General features: G+C 44.7%; 1 protein-coding gene and 1 long non-coding RNA gene across 5 annotated transcripts in view; one reads left to right on the top strand and one right to left on the bottom strand.

Moving 5' to 3' along the window:
- Positions 1 to 14267, top strand: part of LOC138677089 (uncharacterized) — a 77678-nt gene that overhangs the window by 54688 nt on the left and 8723 nt on the right. The window lies entirely within an intron of this gene.
- RHOBTB2 (Rho related BTB domain containing 2) overlaps positions 1 to 14267 on the bottom strand; it is a 60078-nt gene that overhangs the window by 32716 nt on the left and 13095 nt on the right. The window contains exons 1-4 of one of the 4 annotated variants that reach the window (XM_069766952.1): positions 12448 to 12534; positions 6817 to 7018; positions 5720 to 5823; positions 4565 to 4750 (exon numbers count right to left, since the gene is read on the bottom strand). In XM_069766952.1, coding sequence (XP_069623053.1) covers positions 4565 to 4750; positions 5720 to 5823; positions 6817 to 7018; positions 12448 to 12500 — 545 coding nt within the window. In that variant the 5' untranslated portion in view covers positions 12501 to 12534. Of the gene's footprint in view, positions 1 to 4564; positions 4751 to 5719; positions 5824 to 6816; positions 7019 to 10990; positions 11421 to 12447; positions 12535 to 14267 lie in introns of those variants that run through there. The other 3 variants (XM_069766953.1, XM_069766954.1, XM_069766951.1) reach the window with 3 other exon arrangements.

A 14267-nucleotide genomic window follows, 5' to 3' on the forward strand; every position in this document is an offset into this window, starting at 1 on the left:
TTAGTTCGTTGCCCATGGCTGGTGTAATTGTTTCCCCGCTTGGGGTGGTGCCCAAGAAGGAGCCGAACGAGTTTCGGCTAATTCAGCATCTTTCGTATCCCAAAGGATCCTCAGTTAATGATGGGATTGCGGAGGAGTTGTGCTCCGTTGTTTACACATCGTTTGATGCGGCTGTTCGGTGGGTGCGAATGTACGGGCCTGGAGCATTGCTGGCAAAAACGGACATCGAGTCGGCCTTTAGGCTCTTGCCTGTGCACCCGCAGAGCATTCCTTTGTTAGGTTGTTGGTGGGAGGGTGGTTTTTACTTGGATAGGTGTTTGCCTATGGGATGTTCGATTTCCTGTGCATTGTTTGAGACTTTCAGTACCTTTTTGAAGTGGGTAGTGAGAGATGTATCGGCCGTTCCTTCTGTCATTCACTACTTGGATGATTTTTTGTTTGTCGGTCCACCGGATTCAGCAGTGTGCGGTCATTTACTTGGGACCATGGAATGGGTGGCCGGACAGTTTGGTGTTCCTTTGGCACAGGAAAAAAACGGAGGGCCCCTGCACGGTCCTGAGTTTCTTAGGGATTCTCATTGATTCTGAAAAAATGGAGTGTAGGTTGCCTGATGATAAGTTGGAGTTGCTTAAGCAAGAGGTGAGTCGGATTGGAAAATTGCGGAAGACTTCATTGAAGGAGTTGCAGTCGCTGCTGGGCCGCTTGAATTTTGCTTGTCGTATTATGCCAATGGGCAGGATATTTTGCCGCAGATTGTCCAGGGCGACGGCTGGAGTCCGGTCGGCTCATCATTTTATTCGTTTGGGTAGGGAGCATAAGGAGGACCTTCTTGTTTGGCAACGTTTTTTTTGGAAGGCTATAATGGCAGGTCGCTTATTCAGCAGGAGGATCTGAATGCTTTTGATTGCGAGATCTACACAGACGCAGCAGGTGGAGTTGGTTATGGGGCCTACTGTGGAGGAAAATGGAGCGTCGGGGTGTGGCCAGAGGATTGGCGAAAGAAGGGGCTTACCAAGAATTTGGCATTGTTGGAGTTGTTCCCGATTGTGGTGTCGGTGTTTGTTTGGGGTGACAGCTTTTGTGACCGGCGAGTACGTTTTCATTGCGATAACTCGAGCGTGGTGTCCGTGATTAATAGCTTATCTTCTTCTTCCCCCCCAGTAATTAGGCTGGTCAGGGAGTTGGTCTTGAGATGCTTGGAGTTGAATGCATGGATTTCGGCGGTGCACGTGCCAGGAGTTCAGAACAATATAGCTGATGCTTTGTCTCGTTTGCAGTGGGACCGATTCCGGGATTTGGCTCCAGATTCGGAGGCGGCAGGAGCAGCATGTCCTTTGCATCTGTGGCAGGTGGTTACGGAAGGGGAGGCCGATTGATCCAAGCCTCGGTGTCAAACAGGACATGGTCAGATTATGCGGCGTCATGGGCCATGTGGGAAAGTTGGTTGTTTCAATGCGGCTCGGCTGAGTCAGATAGCGACAGGGCAATGGCGTTATTGGCACTGGTAGGTAAGGTCGTGGAGTGGGGTTGGTCCGTGTCTAGGTTAAACAAGTTTATAGCAGGTTTGGCTTTTGGTTTTCAGTTGCAAGGATTGAGGGACGTCACAAAGGACTTTGTTATACGGCAGGCGTTGAAAGGTTTTCGTAAGGGTAATTCGACTTTTGATAAACGTAGGCCCATTTCTTTTGGGATGTTGCAGCGGTTAGGGGAGGCATTGGGCGTCATTTGTTCATCTCAGTTCGAGGTGGTACTGTTTCGATTGGCTTTTTCTTTAGCGTTTTTTGGTGCTTTGCGTCTGGGTGAATTGGTTTCCCCGAGCAAGGACAGGTCGGGTGGTCTTTTGGCGGAAGATGTGTTTTTTTGGGAAGGGGGAGTTGCTTTTTGGATAAGGCGTTCAAAGACGGATCAGCTAGGTAGGGGAAAGAAAGTAGTGCTAGGAAGAGTGGCGGGTAGCGGGATGTGTCCGCAACGCTGCTTAAAGGCATATTGGAATTTGTCATCGGTCAGGTCAGGCCCTCTGTTGCAACACCAAGAAGGGGATTTCTTGTCACGTTTCCAGTTTGTAGCCATTTTGAAGAAGGGCTTGGGTTTACTGGGTGTTAACCCGGAAAATTTCGGCTCGCATTCTTTTAGGATTGGGGCCGCATCTGAGACCGATGGTTTGGGCCTCGGGCCGGAGGTGATCAAGAAAATAGGCAGGTGGAGTTCTAATCGTTACCTGTCTTATGTGCGGCATTAAATCAACAATGCGGGGTGAAGAAGTGCGTCTTTACGGATTGTTAATTGTGGTTGTGTTTTTCAGGTCGTGCCCCTCTTTTGGCGTGGATTGTCGGACACTCTTTCGTATATTGGGGCGCCCTCCGGGCTGATGCGCGCGCGAATGGTAGGCAACTGGGTTTCGGCCGAGAGGCAGTGATCATCCGTTGGATGGGGATTCGTGGTATGTCGTGGCGTAGTTTCTTGCCGGAATTCTCCCGCGCCGCCCGTCTGGATCGCCCCCCGGATATTATAGTGGTTCACTTGGGGGGTAATGATTTGGGGGCAAAACCCGTGAGGGAACTCATTCGGGATATCCGTTATGACTTGTTGAGGCTGTGGGTATCTTTTCCCGGTATGATGACAGTGTGGTTGGACATTGTGCCACGGAAGACGTGGCGGGAGGCCCGTTCCCATAAAGGGATTAACAGAGCCAGGGTAAAATTGAACAGGATGGTGGCGAGTTTTGTGTCCCGGAATGGGGGTATTGCCGTGAGGCATTTCGAGCTGGAGGCCGGGGTCGGTAATTTCTGGAGGGATGATGGAGTGCATCTTAACGAGATCGGGATGGATTTATGGGTGCTCGGTCTACAGGAAGGAGTAGAAAGAGCTTTGGCGGTGGTGGGGCACTCACGAGCCTGAGGTGGTCAGGGCTGTTCGTGTGTGGCGGGGGGTGGGGTTCTTGGAGTTGGTGATGATGCTGATAGGGTTGATCTGGCTTTTGGTACGGGCTCTGGACGGGGTGTTTACCTCGGGAGCTTTGTGGTTGGTTTGCCCGAAATGGGTTACATGGTGCCCTCGAGCTGGTGGTTACGGCTGAGGGTAAATACGTGTTTTTTGGTCAAAATTTTGGGTAGGCTCTCTGCCTATTATGAGCCAGATTTTTTAGCTCCAAGAGCCCCCCCCTCGAGGTTTTATATTTACTGTTTACATGTTGTTATTTATGTATTTGTTTGTTAATAAAATGGCCGCTGTGGCCAAATTATCCAAAAAGAAATTAACGTGGTGGTGTGTTTTCCTGGGTAATAGATGGAGGGGTTAAGAGGGGCAAGGTAGTTGGGGGTGGGGGATGCTTTACGGAAAGGATCCTTTATTGGCTATACGCGGTCAAGAGGGGGGGCTGTATGGGGCGCAGCTAAAAGGAGGCCCCCACATGACTGCGTTGCCATGGGAGCAGTGCAGTAAGTTTTTAAAAAATAAAGAAGTTATGAGAAAAGGGGCCCTGGGATTGGAAGAGTAGGATTGGGGGTGGGGATTTATGCAAAAAGGGAGGTGGGGGCTTGGGAAAGTGCGGGAAAAGGGAGATCAGTCACCTTAGACGGGCGAAGTGAGTCCCTCCCACCCTCCCTGTTTTTTAGGGGTACTATGAGGCAACGTAATTTTAGTCAAGATCGGCGAGTTCGTCAATTCTTAATGTACAAAAAAAAAAAAAAAAAAAGAGGGGGTCTTTTAAAATATATTTTCTTTTCTGTTGATTTATTGAAGGCAAGAATTTTGTATTATTGTCACAGTGGCGTTGGCGGGGGGTGGGGTTCTTGGAGTTGGTGATGATGCTGATAGGGTTGATCTGGCTTTTGGTACGGGCTCTGGACGGGGTGTTTACCTCGGGAGCTTTGTGGTTGGTTTGCCCGAAATGGGTTACATGGTGCCCTCGAGCTGGTGGTTACGGCTGAGGGTAAATACGTGTTTTTTGTCAAAATTTTGGGTAGGCTCTCTGCCTATTATGAGCCAGATTTTTTAGCTCCAAGAGCCCCCCCCTCGAGGTTTTATATTTACTGTTTACATGTTGTTATTTATGTATTTGTTTGTTAATAAAATGGCCGCTGTGGCCAAATTATCCAAAAAGAAATTAACGTGGTGGTGTGTTTTCCTGGGTAATAGATGGAGGGGTTAAGAGGGGCAAGGTAGTTGGGGGTGGGGGATGCTTTACGGAAAGGATCCTTTATTGGCTATACGCGGTCATGTGATGTATCCATGTAAAACACTGGAAAAAGATCACATGTGCATTATTATTACACTGTGCGTTATTACACTAAGGATCCGGTGGGTGAGCAGCTAAGCTGAGGAAGGACGACTCTTTAGCAGTGCCAAGTGGCTTCACATTCTTGGCTCAGCATGGCACCAACGCTCTGACATTTAGGATCGGACAGGTGTGAGGCAAGAGCTGACGGGCAGCGTTAGACAGTTGTTCCCTCATTTCAGTGTCATGCCAGCTCACTGAAGGATTGGCACTGATATGAGAAATATATTATTAATGTAATTACCCACAAACCTTATAACATTTAAACATACAAAACAAAAAGACAACCTGGCCAGTGGGCGTCGGGCTCGGTTCACTGCTTCCAGATCAGCATAGCGAAGGTCCAATTGGCAGCCAACCAGAATGACTGGCGCTCGTGGGCAGAAGTGCTTTATCTCCGGGTACCACATAGTTTGGACATGCTGCAGGGAGTTGGGGTTTGCAATGGAAAAACAGAGAACAACCACATCTGACCTATAAAAGACAACAGAAAGGAATCATGAGCGTAGGATACGACAGGATGGGCTGAGGATGGAGAAATAATAGGTGCCGAAACCTGGGTCTCTGCCTAAGAGGCTGCAAACACCCACCTGGCACTAAAAAGACACTAGTGTTATAAAGTGCACGTGATAGTTGGGGAAGCAATTCGAATTTTGCAATTGGATCCAAGAAAAGTGACATTGGATGCCAAGCGACACCTTTGAAGGAAATATGGTGTTGATTACTCAGCCTAATAAAATGGCTACACCCCCTTCAGCTAAACTTGGACCACTTTTTTAAATAGTTGGAGGAGCTGGTTGGAACTTGAGTAAAAATGCAAAAGTGCACAAAAGTTTTGCACTGCACAAAAAAGTTTGAACAGGATTCTCTTGAAATCTGTTTTACGAATTGGGATCATAAGTGTTATGCTTATTATGTGGGTTTATGGCGATACCTAATTTATGTAGTAATAGTTATGCTTTATTACTTCTATCAATAAATATACATTTATTTTTTATTACTTTTATTTTAAAAAATGTATATTGTGAGAGCTTTTATAATTAAGGCATATTTTTTGAGCGACTAGCTGTATTCCTCATTGCTATTGTATTGTGGTACATGCAACTTTTCAATCAATTTTTATTACATTCTTTGGCATGCAAAATAAAAAAAAACACACAAAAAATCAACAAAAACAGCAATTCTAGATACTATTTATTTTTCTAATCACCATTCAGTATAATTGACATGTAATCTTTATTCTCTAATTCGAAACTGATATGATGATACCAAATGTCTACGTAGTTTTTTAGGCTTTAGTACTTTTGCACACAAGAAAAACACTTTTAAATTTATTTTTTTTTTGGCCATAATATTCTGAGACACCATAACTTTTTATTATTTTTCAACAGACAGAGCAGTGTGATTTTGCGACAGGGGGTTAATACATTGACCTTATCATACCTTCCATATGCGAATCGTCTGTCTTTATGGTGGTCTCCAAAAGTGTCCCAAAGCCTCAATGACACACTGACATCATCCACGACATCTCGGGAGCGCTCTAACACCTACATCAAGAAGGAAGAGAAAGAGGGTAAGGATATCTCAGGAGAACGCTATATAAGTCCCTGATTGCTCCCCTCATTATAGGGAAAGGTATTCATGTATGTTCTATAGTTAACTATGCACATAAATTTCAAGGCTCACTTCACCTTCTGGGATCAGTGACCATGCTATAGGAAAAAAAATACTAGAACGGTCTCCATGTAAATGTTAGCTTGGTTCTCTGGATTTAAAGGAGTTGTACACCTTTTGGGACTTTTTTTACTTAAAGAGGTTGTCCATGCTTGAGGTTCAAGTGCTGTTACTGTATGCACCTCATTGTGCGTGCTGTTAAGATTCTCCAATGCCGATGCCGAGAGCGACCAGTCGCGTGAAATCAAGTATTGTCATTCATGCAGTCACGTACCAACTAGACGTGCGCGGCCTCGCTCTGTACAAGTGTATTGAGGCGAGGCCAGACATGTCTAGTTGGAATGTGGCCGGAAGTATGCAAATCAAATACTTGTTGTCACATGTCCGCCCGCTCCAGGAGAACAGCGTGCACTATGAGGATTCACACAGACTGACTGCAGACTTAATCCCCAAGCCCTTTTAAATGCATGTAATTTTGTCTAAAAATAATATTTGCTATTGGGTTTCATTAAAAATGTAATGAACCGCTTGCTCTCAATAGCCCGTGTGTTGCACTATATATAACTGGCTGCAGAATGAGATAACTGAGAATCCATCAGTGAGCTCTCTCTGACAATCAAATACTTGCATCTGTCTCTTTTTGAGCTCCTCTGAGCTGTTTTATGATCAGAGACCACATCAAAGTTGAATATGCATGGAAACATTGAGCCTGTAAAAGTAAAACGGTGCAAAATTTTTAATTGCCAAAATTGCTTTTTTTTAGCATCAAATACATGCATTTACATAAGAAAAAAAGTGACCTCCTTTAAAGCCACTAACCACTATACCCCCTTATACCAGGACTCCCCCCAGTACTGAATACTTACCTCTTGGCACACACGATACTGATCTATGGCCCAGACAGTTGGCACATGTGTGGCAAGAAGCTGGTATTGCGTCAGGGTGGCGTTACATGCCCGAGCACAGATCAGACGAGTCTTCCCGACGGCGTTGTCTCCGACCACCACACATTTTATCGTCTCAACATTGGGACGCTCATAATCCATATCAGTGTCCAGCAGCTGGGATCTGTACAATAGCGGAAAGACAAAATGAGGTTGGCAGGCGGATTTATATGGGATCCGTACTATCATCCACTCACGGGGCGCAGACTGCAAAGTAAATGTCACATTCGACCTCAGTAAAAACACACGATGGGGCAGATTTATCAACACTGTCTAAAAGAAAATTTGTCGTTGTCGTCCAGGGCGACCAATCACAGCGCAGTTTTCATTTAACCAGAACTGTTTAAAAAATAAAAGCAGAGTTCTAATTGGTTGCTATGGGCAACAGTCCTGTTTTTCTATTAGAAAACTGTGGCTTAGCTTAGGCCTTGTATGTTTAGCACACGGGGACAGAGGGGATTTTATCTTAAAGGGGTTGTCTAGTTTAGAAAATCAATTTTTATACTCTCTATTGGGGTCCTCAATTCAGGATCCTAGTGTGGAGAGCGGAAATTAAGAGTATTGCTTTCTCTTGAGAACATGTCCTGTCCTATATTACTACATTACAGAGCTCAATGATTTAAAGGGGTTGTTCTTAATAAGTTATCACCTATCCATGGGACACGGAGGGTGTCTGACCAATCATCAGTGTGGACGCGCACCGATCACCGCACATGCTTATTTCCTATGGGGCTGCCGAGTACTGTGCTCGGCTTTTACCGTCAGCCCCAAAAAGAATGAATGGAGCGTCAGTCCAAACTGGAGAGATCGTATTGCTCCATTTTGTAACGGTGATAAAAGAGTCCTGTCAGGGATAAAAATTCCTCGCGGACAGGTCCCAGAGGTTGGACCTTCACTGATGAATGATTTCAGCCAAAACAATAATTCTTGAGGTAAAAACCTAAGACCAAACGATGGGTTTAGCCAACCATTTACACTCCATCATCCTATAAAATGAAATCTTGAATATTTTATTGTTTTTGTCTGGTAGAACAACATACTGTTATCTAATGTGTATGGGGTCTTTACTGCCGGGTTTCCCCACAGATTACAGCTGATCGCTGGAGTCCCATTAGGGGTATACTTTGTGATCAGGACTGTCCAAAGTGGAGAACCCCTTTAAAATGAGTTCTGTTGCCTATTTATTACCATCACACCAGGGTTGGAGCCAGAACTTGCTGCCCTCTGACCATTTCAGGCTAATAGGCAGTTTCGACAGTTACGTTCCAAGCATGATGTCCGGACCGCTGCAGGTCCCTGATCAGAACTCCATCCCATCATATATGAATTTATAAGTTCGGACCAGGGAACCCGCGACCAGTCTGGACAGATCACGTACTCGTAACTGTTAGGCTATGTTCACATGTTGCTTCTTTGCTGCTTTTTTTTTTTTTCCTGCAGCCAAAACCTATTCACTTGGCAGTGAAAAAGCTGCAGACAAAACGCAGGATTTGCTGCTTTTCTTGCACCGTTTTCTTGCTTTGTTTCTAAGGATCCCATAATTCAGCCTTGCTTCTACCATGCAAGCATGAACAATGCAAGGCGTTAGGCCAATGCAACAATGCAAGAATTATGTGAAACCATTAAATATTTTTTTTGGGAAAAAAAGGGCAATTTGACCAAATTATTTAAGGGAAAAAGATTTTTTTTAAAGTTTGAAATATCGTGACTATTCTGGACCAAAAAGTTCATGACAAAATACACAATTGCAAAGGTAAAAACAGCAGGGGGAGACAGCTTTTAACTTACATAAAAATGCAGCAAAAACACAACTTGTGATCATAGCCGATGTGTAACGCTGATTTCAGGGCCAGCCTGAGACAGCCCCTTTTCTCACACAGGGCCTGAATAAGCTTCTAACTTTTAGTATTTTAATCTCCCCTTCATAGGTCTCTAAAGTTTCATGACATTTAACACTATATTTGGTTTTCCCATGTTATTGTGAATTGACTTGCAACCTTTTACAAAGCTTACAAAATCTCTGCTTGCAGGCAAGGAATGGCAAGGATCTAATTTGTTTCACTGATGCGACTGGTTCGTAGCCATTCGGTAACTTGCAATAATATAATGGATATTGATCGTTATCACGGAATCGTTCTGCCGTGCTCGGCACGCTGATTTATTATTCAGCTGCCAAGAGATAATCCAGCAAGGATTTTGTTATGTTTCTTACAACAAAATGGCCACTAATCCCTAAATAAGGACAATAAGTGACCTGTATTACTTGTAAGGGGCCACACAAGGTACAGCCCATAAAGCAACGCAACCTGGCACAAGGCATTCCTATTAGGCCATGATAAAAGCCAGTTTTAACATATATGTTATGACCACAAGTCTGGCCTGATTGTGAGTGTACCGGCCGATTCACAGATCCCTTGCAACCATAAAAGATAGGTAATACTGGCCTCAAAGGAGGAGGAAAGAGGAGCATTGCATGGCCTATAAGTCTCCTTACACTGACATGTCACAACATTACCACTTAGATCCCAGTCCTACAGCCAAATCAGATCTCACGCTTTGCACTGAGGAGGGGCAACATCCCAAAACATCAGGTCTACAAACTGAGATTCTGGTTTGGTTTTTATCCTAAGTCATGTGACAAGGCTCGTTAAAGGGTCGGTATTGACTTTTAGGATTGCTACTTCCAGTACGTTGCACTAGAGTTCAAGTCCTCTTCCTCTCTGAAGAGGTGATTTGCACACTGGTCTAAGACACATCTGAGTTTAACAGTCTGCGTATAGATTGTGACTTCTAGATTGGCTGTGGGTCTCCTGACTCAAATTAATAGCCTTCATAAGCATATATAAGGCTGTTGAGCTCAGGTCAAGAAACCCATGACCGGTCTGTTCTTAGGCTGAGTCTGAGCCTTGTTGGCAAATTTCCCCAATATATTCTTCTATGTATACATTACCCATAGGGGTCCACTGTAAAAAAACAAAAACAAGTCTGAAAACAAAAAAGTATACCACCCAAATGGAAGCCAAAAGGAGCCCCAGGGATATGTTGAATGTTCGCTGTATACTACTGTTCACACAAGCAGATCTGATGTTCCAGTGATGTACAGATAACCTGCGCATGTCTAGATGACACAAACTACAAGTCTCAGAATGCAATACTCCTACCTATATATCTATAATGACATGATAAAAAATAAATAACTATACAGATGCAGCAGAGCTGCGTATATGACATGTAGCTGGGCCACACGACTCGAGAGGGTAGCACTTCTCACTTCCGCACAGGGATGTGATGACCGTCAGCCACCCGCCAGGTCTTGTGCATGGCTGGCATATATATCGTGCACCTGTCCTATTAATTAGAATACGTCAGGGGGCGCAATACCTGGCAAAAGCCAATGGATGCCACTTTAATAGCACCTTTCCCTGGTTCAGGCAGAAGTGAGAGGAGCTGGATAACCCCTTCCTTTATAGGGGTGCAGAGGTTGCATCACATCCAGAATCCTGCATTGGTCTCCTCATATTAGGAGACCAATGCTATAAGGCTTAAATAATTGGGGGAATCTTATTTTGGACTCCAAATTGGTTCCCTGAATATAACAATGGTTTACATAGGACTGCAGGTTAAACTGGGTAAAGAAGGAGCAATACTGGAGCCCATTGCCGTCCCCTAACCATTTCAGTACTGCACGATGAGTATATGTGAATTATGCCATTGATCGGATTAAAAATCGCATAACTTCCAGCTCAGCATTTCTAAGAATGAAAACTATTGAAGCAGCCGAGAAATCCAGGTCATAGTACGCCGCGGAATACGGCGTCTCCAGGGCTCCGAGCCTGGTTAAAAAATAATAACTTTCTCTCGCCTTTTAGATTATGCCGAGAATCAGGTCGCATTCTTACCACTGAGGATCAAAGTTCGGGAGCGAAAGAAACCATCGCTGGAAAATCACAGGACAGAGGGGGGATGGGGGGGTACACATACTATTGTACAATGACATAAACAGCCCCCCCAATCATAGCATGCAATATAAATCACAAGACCCCATAATAATAAGCCGTCATCCGCCGACATGACACACACACAGCTGATACTACACCCAGTCTTGTTCCATACATGGCAGCCATGTTGTCACCCGCGCATCCTCTCTGCAGTCCGGAAATCGTCAGGCCACGGCTATGGGTATATGTGCCTAGCTATAACTACACGTGTATGGTGCTGGTGTGTGCGCGTATCCATGCCATGCCTGCACGGGGCACACACGTCCCAGCTGCAATGTGCGTGCGTATGCCCGATGGATTTTGCCCTTGCAGATCCGAGAACAGATCCTGTGCCTATGGGATGGCACTGTATACGCACGTCACGTTATCAGTGCGGTGTTAGTGTGCATTATGTATCGGTGTGTGTGCTGCAGTCTGGATATCAATGCGGGAAGCTGTGCCTATGTATCCGTATACCGCAGCCCAGTGTCATGATGCAAGTGCCTGTAGCTGTGATGGGCGCAGGTTGCGATTCCTCAATTCCAGCCAGGAGGTGTGCGTGTATATGTATGAGATGTGCTTCCAACCAAGGGGAGGAATTTCTATTTTCACTGGATAGGAAAGTCTTGAGTGCCATCTGCAGGCGCCGTGGCGTTACAGACATCTTGGGAAAATCCAGATGCAGCTGCTGCAAATGATCAGGATGTTCTTTATTTAATCTGCTGACAGCTACGGAAAAGAATTGGCGCTCAGAACACGGTGAACCGATCACATCTCCGAGTCTACGCTATTGTATTTCGGTCATCCGTTGAGAAATCCGGATCAGGAACGCAGGGGCCGGCAGGGGGAATGGCCGCAGGGGGCATCCGGGAGATAGGGTAATGTGCACACGCTAAGTGTTTGGTGCAGAAATTTCTTCCTCATCTCTGGATCTCTTGGCAGGAAAAATAGACGCTTTTTTTTTTTTACACGTGTTCTTTGGAGCAGATTTTTCATCAGTATGGGTGAAATCTGCGTTAAAAACGCTGAAACGTTTGACATGCTGCAGATTTATATCTGCAAGGGAAAAAAAGCAACGTGCGTATGAAACTTCAAATTGAGATAAATCTGCACAGAAAAAAATGAGACAAATCTGCACAGAAAAAAATGTCACAAATATGCACAGGCCCCTAATCTGACACCAAGTTGGAAGCTAGTCCATCAGCCAAGTCAGTAATCTGTGGCCCCTGTCCGGGAACCCTGAGGACCACCTCTGACCTGTCGGCATCCGTGGCTTTTCTTTCGACTAGCCAGTTCAGCATGAAATGATCAGTGCTGCGGGATATCATTCCAGGTCGGCTAATCAAAAGAGGAGCTGCAGAAGTGGTCGGGTCAAAGGTGGTCCTCAGGATTCCCGTCCAGCGGGCGGCCATAGATTTCCAGAAGCCTAAACGCCCAAGCTGTAGCCACATTGTGCGCGCCTCAATGGGCTCGTCTATGTAAATCAGACAAGCCACGATTTTTTGTTCTGTGCGGGCCCTGCCTGTGCGGGTCACATACTCACACGGTGTCACAGAAAATGCCCCCTATCACTTACAAATCCATCCTGTCCGTGATTTCCGTCTCCCACCTTGGATCGTCAGGATTCATTCCTGGGAGAGCTTCTTTCTGCTGCTTCCCTCTCTTACCCAACACTACACTTTTGGATATAATTGTAATTTGACTCTTGGGTGTTTCCTAAATGATCCATTAATTCCATCCAGGTCATATAAGTTATGTAGATGACTGCAGTGCATAAATATCCCTTGGCATAATAAAATAAAGATTGATCAGCGGTAGAAACAAATCTTTTTTTTTTTTTCTGAAACAGCGCCACTCTTGATCAGGCGGCATTTGGTACTGCATCAAGTAGAGCTGCTTTTAGTTGCGTGCAGTACCGCACACAGCCTATGTATAAGAGTGGCGCTATTTCTACAAACCCTTTAATTTTTCAAATCTTTTAACCAAAAGAATAGAAAAAAAAATGCACAAATACTCTATAGTTTATCCTCTGCTTTTGCAGTGGATTTTGGAGCATTTTGCAAATTTTTTCCCGTAGCTAAATCTCCAGAACAAAACTCTACTGTGTAATTAGGGGTCAATTTACCATGAAAAACGAGGACATTAGTATAACACCTGGCAGTAATTCCTCTGGTTAATCCGTATTAAAGTTTAGCGGCCTCTATTACGTTTAATTATGGCACATGCAGGCGTCCAGAAGAAACGGCGCAGGTTAAATATTTACACCCCTGAGCATGTGATGTTTCCTTAGGACTGGGCTTAGGGTTGTCAGATTTGCATATTCATAGGATGCAAATATTAGCAGGCGGTGCATGCTGGGAGTCGCATTTACAACACTAAGTTGCTTAGGAACGTAGAGGCTTGGAAGGAGATGAGGAAGCGGAGAGCATGTGAGAGAGGCCGGGCTGGAGGAGACGTGACGTGGGACCTTATATAACACCACGCACGGTTCACGTAAGGTAGCCAGGCAGCGTATTGTGCCAGAATAAAAGCAGCAGGAAAAATCTGACACTGCCTATAAAACATCAGCAGGGAATAAAAGTCCATAAATCATCCACCTTTAGGGATATATATATTTTTTCTTCCTTAAATGCACGTATTTTTGTCAAAAAATAATTTTTGGAATTGGGTTTAATTAAAAATGTTGCACCGTTTGCCTTCTACATCCTCTATTGCTGGCTGCAGAATGAGTTAACTGAGAATCTGTCAGTGAGCTCGCTACCACAGTCCAATGGGAGAATTTGTACCTCTTTTTTTTATCTGAGCTCCTCTCAGCTGATTTATGACCACAGACCACGTCAAAGTTGAATGTATAGAAAAACAAAGAGCACGTTAAAAAAAAACAAAAATAGTGCAAAATTTATAATAAAACCAAATGGCACAAATGATACACAAAAGCAGACAACCCCTTTAATTACTTCTAATTTCAAGGAATACTAGATGATGAGCATAATGTCCTCAGTAGTGATCCAGCTTTCCCATCTTCCGGAATAGCAGACAATGATATACTGTACATGCCCGCCACTTATACTATGACAACCCCTGCGGGAGCTGTAATTTTTACAGTTGTCGTTTCTTAAAGGGGTATGCAGATTAGCTCTCCTTGAGAAGATAAAAAACTCTATAGGTAATGTATAGCCTTAAAGAACCTCAACATCTAGCGATTAATACGGGGTCATTACCCATTGGTGGCACTAAGAGCTGGATGTCAGCAAGGGGAGGCAGAACCATTGAAGAGATTTAAAGGGGTTGTCCAAGACTTAGATACTGATTACCTATGCTTAGGATAAGTCATCAATATCAGATCGGTGGGGGACTTACACCTGGCAGCGCACTGATCATTGGTGTACAGAGCCG

This window comes from Ranitomeya imitator, chromosome 4, assembly GCF_032444005.1.
Source record: "Ranitomeya imitator isolate aRanImi1 chromosome 4, aRanImi1.pri, whole genome shotgun sequence".
Classification (NCBI taxonomy): Eukaryota; Metazoa; Chordata; class Amphibia; order Anura; family Dendrobatidae; genus Ranitomeya; species Ranitomeya imitator.